General features: G+C 52.8%; 1 protein-coding gene across 1 annotated transcript; it reads left to right on the plus strand.

Annotated features, from left to right (window-relative positions):
• Nucleotides 1-1,540: 1,540 nt before the first annotated feature.
• ARRDC5 (arrestin domain containing 5) lies at nucleotides 1,541-7,150 on the plus strand. The gene is made up of 3 exons (XM_004595889.2): nucleotides 1,541-1,828; nucleotides 3,271-3,476; nucleotides 6,573-7,150. The coding sequence occupies exons 1-3, from the start codon at nucleotides 1,576-1,578 to the stop codon at nucleotides 7,107-7,109; spliced, it is 996 nt and encodes a 331-aa protein (XP_004595946.2). The 5' UTR covers nucleotides 1,541-1,575; the 3' UTR covers nucleotides 7,110-7,150.
• Nucleotides 7,151-8,301: the final 1,151 nt, after the last annotated feature.

Below are 8,301 nucleotides of genomic sequence, written 5' to 3' on the forward strand. Positions count from 1 at the left end.
GGAACAGCTGTGTCTTGCCCATTTTTTTTTTAAGCATCCTGGGTTAAGTACCCCCACCCTCCAGTTGAATGTCTTGGAGTTTTCATTTTGGGGGGGGTGATTCTGCAGCTTTTCATGTGGTAAAACAGAGTCGAGATCCCCAAAGATGGCCTCCGCACTCTCATTTCCAAGAATGGGCTGGAAGATTTTGAGAGAGGGTTCTATGGTGAGGGGAGGGGGCAGCAAGGCTAGAAAGAGGGAGAAGTTAGGAATGCTGGTGCCATGTCCACACAGACACCCCCCCGCCCACCCCTGCCCCGGAAGAGGCAGGAAGGTACCCCCTGCGGAGAAGCATATAGCTTGGCCAAGTGTGTTATCCACCACTTTATCCCAGCAAGGAGTAGATCTGCTGCGAGTCCACCCAAGTGGTTGGACCCACTGATGGGGCTACGCACGCACGTGTTCGGGGACTGCAGCCCAAGGACAGGCTGAACCGCAGCAGGCGCCCTTGCATGCCTGTGGCGCTGGTTAACCATACCTGATGATGCAGGGGCCTTTGTCCACACTTGCTCATGGTGACCTGGTCCCGTGGTGTGGCTGAGATGGGGTGGGCAGCGTTTGGATGTTCCTGGGGCAGGGCACACAGCTCAGGTCCCTGAGAGATCTGAAAAACACAGAAAGAAACTGTCCAGTTTGCTCCTGTCCCAACAGAAAACACCTCCCAAGGTGGTTTTCCAATCACTGAGAAAAAGTCCAGAAAGTTCCCAAATTTGTTCAGAGGTGTAATGTGCCAAGGTTGACGCTGACTGAAGTTCTCAAGTCAAATACAGCAAGATACGACCGTCCTTAAAATCTGCTGAAGGCATACTTTCTGAACCACTGGGTACCAAGAACCCCAATGTCCTTTTGGGGGAAAAAAAACAAAGGGAGAGAGAGAGAAACTTTTGGAGCTCAGAAGATCGTCTGGCAAACGTTTTATTAATCAGAACTCCCTGACACGAGCCAGGCAACCCCTGGCCAGGCAGCCAAAGGAGGGCACCGAGACGCAGTCTCTCATTTTTCTCAGCCCACATAGGAGGCTTGGGCATAAAAAAGCAAGCTGAAACATTCAGACACATGGTATTTGGCAATGTTGGGGGGTAATTCCATCTGAGCACCTTCAAGACCCAGCCCCTTTCTTCCACACAGAGTGGGATAAGAATCACCAATGTGAAGACGGTGGTCTCCATCTGCGTAAGACAAAGGTGCACTTGCCACTTTCGGAGGCCATTGGGATGGGCAGAAAAATACACATGAGCTCAAGCACGTGGGGCCTCTTTATCCCTCCCAGCCAGAGCCCTCCAACCCCCACCTGAGCCCCTGTTCTCTCTCAGACAAGAAAGTCAGACTTTTGAGTCTGGGATGTAGGGGTTAAAATGTGTCCTAGGCTGCCATTCCAAGAACGGGTCCCCAGTGGTGATGGAAACTACCTCTGTCCATTGTGGGTGCCCCTTCCTGGAACTCTGGGCAGAGTGAGGTCACAGACAAGGACTTGGAAATCTAGTGGCCTGGGTGGGGGGAGGGGAGGAGGATGCATCTCCATCCTCCCTGCCCCCCATGTCGGTGGTGAAGTCGATCGAACTTGTGTTGCCCAAGGATGAGGTCTACCTGGCTGGCTCCAGCGTGACAGGACAGGTGATTCTAACCTTGAACAGCACCTTGGTGGACCCTGTGGTGAGAGTGGAGCTCGTGGGGAAGGGCTATGTCGAGTGGAATGAAGAAGTCGGGGAGACCCGTGATTACAGCAGAGATGTTCTTTGCAACAACAAAGCTGACTACGTGCATAAGACAAAGACGTTCCCCGTGGAGGGTAAGGACGAGGCGGCTGGCAGCCACCCATCACCTGACAGGAACCCTGGGTCTGGAAGGGAGACGCACCTGGGACCTCATCACCATGTGCACACACACACACACACACACACACACACACAGGATCTCAGAAGACAACAGAAGAATCCACGTAGAACGATGACCATCAGCTACGCCAAACACGAAAATCACAAGACACAGGAACCCACCAGAGTCCAGACATTTCACAGAAAAGGGCCCACACACTGAGCGCATGTCGTCACCCCTTCCCTCTAGCTACAAAACCCTGAGAGACCAGAAGACGAAGTTGTCTCCTTGGCCGTGATGCCACCTAGTTGGGGGAGGAGGGTCTCTCCTGTCTGGGACACAGAACGTGACGCGGTCCCTCCATTTCTTCCTTTCTCATCCTGGGGCTCCACGTGGATGTGCCTTCCTGAGTTCCACCATGGAACGCCACAGTAGGTTTGATATCCCCTCCTCGAGCCTCACACTGGGGACGACACAGCAGCCAGGAACCTCACAGGGATAGGGCAGAACATAAACAGGGCTGCCTCCTTGCAACAGACTTGCTCCCTCAGAAGCAGGACTCTGCAAAAGTTTCAACGGAAGCAGTTCTTTCTCAAGATGGAAAGGCAGCGTGACAGAGAGGTTATTCCATCCGGCGCTTCACTCCCCCAAAATAGCTACGACAGCCACTACTTTCCTAGGCCACAAGCAGGGAGCTGGATGGGAAACGGAGCAGATGGGATCCCAGTGTTTGCAGGGGGAGGATTAACTGATTGAGCCATCATGCTGAGCCCTGAAACAATTTTTTGCCCAAGACTTATTTGAAAGGCAGAATAACAGAGACAGAGAAAGGGTCTTTCATCTCCTGGTTTACTCCCCAAATGCCTGTAACAGGTTTAGCACGGCCCAGCCCTGGTCACTGTGGGCATCTGGGAAATGAACCAACAGATGGAAGATCTCTTTCTCTGTAACTCTGCCTTCCACATTCATAAACAGATCTTTCATCATCATCATCACCATCATCATCATCATCATCATAAAGCCTGGCACAATGGCTCAGTGGCTAAATCTGTACCCTGTAAGGGCCAGCATCCTATATGGACATCGGTTCAAGTCCTGCCTGCTCCACTTCCCATCCAGCTCCCTGCCTGTGGCTGGAAAAAGCAGTCGAAGACAGCCCAGAGCCTTGGGACCCTGCACCCACATGGGAGAGCCAGAAGACGTTCCTGGCTCCTGGCTACAGATCAGCTCAACTCCAGCCATTGAGGCCACAGGGGGAGCGAAGCAGTAGATGGAAGATCTTTCTCTTTGTGTCCCCTTCTCTCTGTAAATCTGCCTTTCTGATAAAAATAAATGAATCTTTTGTAGTAATAGTAAGGAAGGGAGGAATGAAACGTTCTAGAATCTTCTGATGGCGTTGGTGTGCTTTGCTTTCAGATAATTGGTTAAGTGCAGGCAGCCACATCTTTGACTTCCATTTCAACTTACCTCCCAGGCTCCCGTCCAGCTTCATCAGCAAGATCGGCCACATCTCCTACTACGTGCAAGCCTCCTGCATGGGCCGGGAACACATCCTGGCCAGAAGGAGAGTGTGCTTAATGGTTCAGGGACTTTCTGACTTCCACAAGCAAAATCTGTTCCAGGTATATGCTAGGAGGCGCTGAGGGAGGGGCCGGAGGGAGAGGCATCTTTCTAGAAATTCCGCAGCCAGTGTTGGAAGGTCCACGGTGATGCTCGGGTGACAGTCCCAGGTCTGTGAGCACTCGGACAATGGACACGATATCTTCAAAGAAGTCAAAGGAGGGAACCTTGGGGAGGGGGGAGAGGGAACGGCACAGGGTGGTCCCTCTCCAAGGCGGAAGAAGTCAGGTGCATGGCGGCACATGGTTCAGGGTCCCTCCCTCCCGACTGGAGTGTGTGGCTCTGTCTTTCGAAAATACAAATAAATCTGCCGTAAATAACTTCTGGAGAGCACAATGAATGAGCCAAACAAAATAAGGCCAGCATTTTACACAGTGGAGGCACCTCAACAGGTGCTGTGGGGATGGGGTGGGGGCATGATGGGCGGGGCTTAGCTGGGGCAGCCCGGCATCCCTGAGACACCCACCCTGGAGGGTAGCAAGTGAGGGTCCCAGCGCTTGGGTCCCTCCCACCCATAAGGGAGATGTGGATGGAGCTCCTGGCTCCTGGCTTTGATCTGGGCCAGCCAGCCCCAGATCTGTGGACATTTGGGAAGTGAACGTGTCCATGGGAGATCTCTCTCTCTCTACCTTTGTTTATTTTTTTAAAAAAAAAAATTTATCTATATACTCAAGAGAGTTCTAGAGAGAGAGATGTTCCACCGGCTAGGTTATTCTCCAGACACTAACAATGCCCAGTTCTGGGCTAATCCAAAGCCAGGAGCTTCTTCCACATCTCCCATGTGGGTGCAAGAGCCAAAGGACTTGGAGTGTTTGGGTGCTGGGGTTGTGTGAGGTCATGGCTCAACGCACTGCACCACCACACCGGCCCCCAGTCCCATGTTGGGTCTCCTTTTCCAATCCAGCCAGCCTATCACTGGAGACCCACCAGGGCATGACTGACCTTGAATTTCAACTTGCCCCTCAAGTAGATACAATGACAACACTGGTTAGATGAAGGCATCCCCCCCCTCGGACTACCCCTGCCGGAGTTCCGAGATGTTGAAAAAAAAAATAGGATTCAATATACCCCCAAGCCCAGGAAATATAGCATCTCTCATGTCCAGCAAAGAGGGCAGTGGCCATGGGTGGGGGCCTTTGTGGGGTCGCGTGGCCTGGGTTAGGGGCCTCTATGGGGCCCCACAGCCACCTCATTTGGGACACAGTAGGGCCTCTGGCTTTCTCTGGAGTTAGCATAGTTAGCTCTTACCAGCTCGTGGGATCCTAAGCAGCAGCCTCGAATTTCTGAATTTCCGAATTTTCGAATAAGACCTGAGGTCACTCAGCAGGAAACTACAGGACAGCAGGGCCTGAAGTGTGGGAAGGCAGGTTGTGGTGTGGGGGAGGGAACAGACAGGTGGCCCCAGGCACTGTTTTCAAACATGACTCACACCCAATGAATGGGTCCCCAAAAGTCACTTTCTCTCTGTGTGTGGTTGTTCTCCATTGTATTGCAAACTCAGAGACTAACAAAGAAATCTTCCAGGGCCCCGGAGGGCCTGGTGTGGCACCCTAGCGGCTAAAGCCCTTGTCTTGCATGTGCCAGGATCTCCTAGGGGCACCAGTTTGTATCCCAGCTGCTCCACTTCCCATCCAGCTCCCTGCCTGTGGCCTGGGAAAGCAGTGGAGGACGACCCAAAGCCTTGAGACTCCCTGTGGGTGCAGGGGCCCCAGAACTTGAGCCGTCACCTACTATCCCCCAGGGTGCATGGGCAGGGAGCTGGGATGGAGCACAGAGGCCCTGTGGACTTGAAACCGTGTGGTCCAAAACAGGATGTGTGTGCCTCAGCCACCAAGCTGTGAAACCCCCTGCCTACAAAACCCCTCCCTCGAGTTGCAGGAGGTATTTGAACATAGGAAGGGGGAATTGGCACACGCTCCGAATAGAGAAGTTGGTGGGTTCCACCTGGTTTTTGTTTTTTTTTTAAGATTTATTTTTATTGGGCCCTATGTGGTAGTCTAGGTCTAGTGGCTAATGTCTTCGCCTTGCATGCACCAGGATCTCTTGGGATTAGAACTCAGCTGAGCTGATCCAAAGCCAGGATCCTGGAGCTTCTTCTAGGTCTCCCACGCGGGTGCAGGGTTCCAAGGCTTTGGGCCGTCCTCTACTGCTTTTTCCAGCCACAAGCAGGGAGCTGGATGGGAAATGGGGCTGCCGAGATACAAACCAGTGCCCATATGGGATGCTTGCAGGCGGAGATTAGCCAATTGAGCCATAGCACCAGGTGCTCCACACAGGTTTTTTTTGTTTGTTTGTTTGTTTTTTAATACAAAGGACAGGACAGAGGATAAGGTATGCAGAGTGAGCTGCTGCCAGAGAAGAAACTGGTGTGTGGCAATAAGCTGTCTCAATAGGAAAGAAGAGTGTGTGTTACATTGCAGCAGCAGCCCATAACCCACTTCCCACCTCGAATATCAGCGAGTGGAGTAGTAGGCAGCGGGTTAAGGCATTACTTACAAAGCTGGTGTCCCGGATCACAATGCTAGTTCTGGTCCCAGCTTCCTGTTCCGCTTCCCATCTGGCTTCCTGCTAAAGTATCGGGAGGCAGCAACGAGGGCTCTGTTCTTTGGGCCCCTGATGCCTACCACAGGAGACCCGGATGGAGCTCCTGGCTTCAGCCTGGCCCAGCCCTGGTTCTTGTGGCCATCTGGGTACCTATGGGTATAAATTCTGCCCTCTCCTTTCTCTTCTCTGTTTCACACACTCTGACTTTCCAAGAAAAGAATCCAAATCAGTTTAATCATTTTTTTTTGAAAGACATAGTGGTAGAAGAGGAAAGACAGATCTTCCAGTCAATGGTTCACTTCCCAGTCACTTACAAAAGACCAGGGTTAGGCCGGACCCAAACCAGGAACTAGAAGCTTCATCCAGGTCTCCCATGTGGGTGCAGGAACCCTAACACTCATGCCACCAGCTGTTGCCTCCCCAGCACGCTGGCAGGAAGTGGGATGGCAAGCTGAGTGGTGGGGACTTGAACCAGGCACTCCAGTATGGGATGTTGCCATGAGAGGCAGATGTTTAACTTGCTGTGTACCCCCCGCCACCTCCCCATCTTCCAGAACCCGCTGTTGGTGGAGGTAGAGAAACGCGTGCCCTACAACTGCTGCCACCAGGGTACCATCTGCCTGCGTGTACACCTAGACAAGAACATCTTCACGCCGGGGGAGAAGGTGGTGTTCACCACGGAGATCAACAATCAGACCAGCAAGTGTATTAAGACAGTGGTCTTCGCGCTCTATGCCCGAGCCCGTTACCAGGGCTTCACACCGAACGCCGAGCGGCGGCAGCGACTGGACAGCAGTGAGCTGCTGCGGCAGGAGGCCAACACCCACATCATCCCCTTTGACACCACCAAGATCGTCAGTACCTTCAACCTGCCACCCGTGCTGTCGGTGAGCAGTGGCGGCAGTGGCGCGCTGGACCAGGACCTCCTCCAGACACACTACGAGCTGGTCATCACCATGCACCTTCCCTGGTCGCTTAGCAACATCAAGGCCCAGGTCCCCATCATCATTGTCAGAACGCCGGCCGACGAGGCCACCCGCCACGAGCCGGAGGGGGACAGGCTGCCCGCCAACCCCAGCTGCCAGAATTAAGTGTCCAAATGTCTAAATAGTAAAAGTTCTATCACACTCTATGCTTGCTCCCTTTCCCCAGAAACCCTGTGCTGTGCCTTGAGGATGCTGTGGCTTGGGCCCTTATGTGCCTTGGGACCCCTACATGTCCCGCTTTTTTCCCCCTTGATTTACAGGCCTTGATTTGCAAGGCAGAGTTACAGAGAGAGGAAGAGAAACACAGAGACAGAGAAATCTTCTGTCCACTGGTTCGCTCTCCCCAAATGAGACCCGGGGAGCAGCCGGGTGGAAACACAGACCCCTGCAACCTTAACTTCACCCACTTCCAGAACGCTCTCCTCTCCCCAGACTGAAGCTCTGTCCCCAGGAAACATTCCCCCAAATCCTCTCACCCAAGCCTGGGAGCGCCCTGTGTCATAGAACCCCAGCAATTTCTGCTTGATCTCTCAGAAAGGTTTATCCTAAGAGAAAATCCTGAAGAAATTGCATCCAACAGAACTGACCGAGGACAATTCAAAGCAAACAGAACAAAGCAACATACACACACACACACACGCTGTGTGGATCTGGTCATACTCCCAAAAGCATAGCAAGTTCTAAGAACTCCAAAAACGGTTTTTAAGAAAGAAAAAAAAAAAAAAAAAAAAAAAACAGAAGTGCCAGACACCTGGCTTGGGGTTGCCCAAATCAGCTCCGGGGACAGCCCAGCCCCTTACAGAGAGCCCAGCGTTCCACATTCTGACCACATCCCGAATTCCAGCTCCCTGCCAGATGGCTGGCCAGTGTACCTGCTCGTCCTCCGGTCCTCCACCCCCGGGAGCCGCGGCCTTGGCGTCTGGCACTCACATAGCTTTGAACACAAGTGAGTGCAAGCTCCCCCGGGATGCCATGTGGACATTCATTTATTTTTTTATTGGGTGATTTTATTTGCACAGGGGAGAGAGACAGAGGTCATGAGAGAGCTTCCATCCAATGGTTCACTCCCTAAATGTCCACAGAACCAGGGCTGAAAACCAAACACATGGGAGTCCCGGATGGAACTCCTGGCTCCTGGCTTCCACCTGGTCCAGCCACCGTCTGGCTGGCGTGGCCATTTGGGGAGTGAACCTCCTCTCTCTCTCTTTTTCTCTCTCTCTCTCATCGCTTGTTCTGCCTTTCAAGTGAATGAAGTCCACACACTGCATAGAATCATAGAATCAGCCCTGGGGTCTGG

The sequence above is a fragment of the Ochotona princeps genome, chromosome 33 (assembly GCF_030435755.1).
Source record: "Ochotona princeps isolate mOchPri1 chromosome 33, mOchPri1.hap1, whole genome shotgun sequence".
Classification (NCBI taxonomy): Eukaryota; Metazoa; Chordata; class Mammalia; order Lagomorpha; family Ochotonidae; genus Ochotona; species Ochotona princeps.

Coding starts and splice junctions, on each gene's coding strand:
- ARRDC5 (XM_004595889.2), top strand. CDS start 1,576: ATGTCGGTGGTGAAGTCGATCGAACTTGTGTTGCCCAAGGATGAGGTC. Junction 1,829..3,270: donor AAAGACGTTCCCCGTGGAGG/GTAAGGACGAGG, acceptor CTTTGCTTTCAG/ATAATTGGTTAAGTGCAGGC. Junction 3,477..6,572: donor ACAAGCAAAATCTGTTCCAG/GTATATGCTAGG, acceptor CCCATCTTCCAG/AACCCGCTGTTGGTGGAGGT.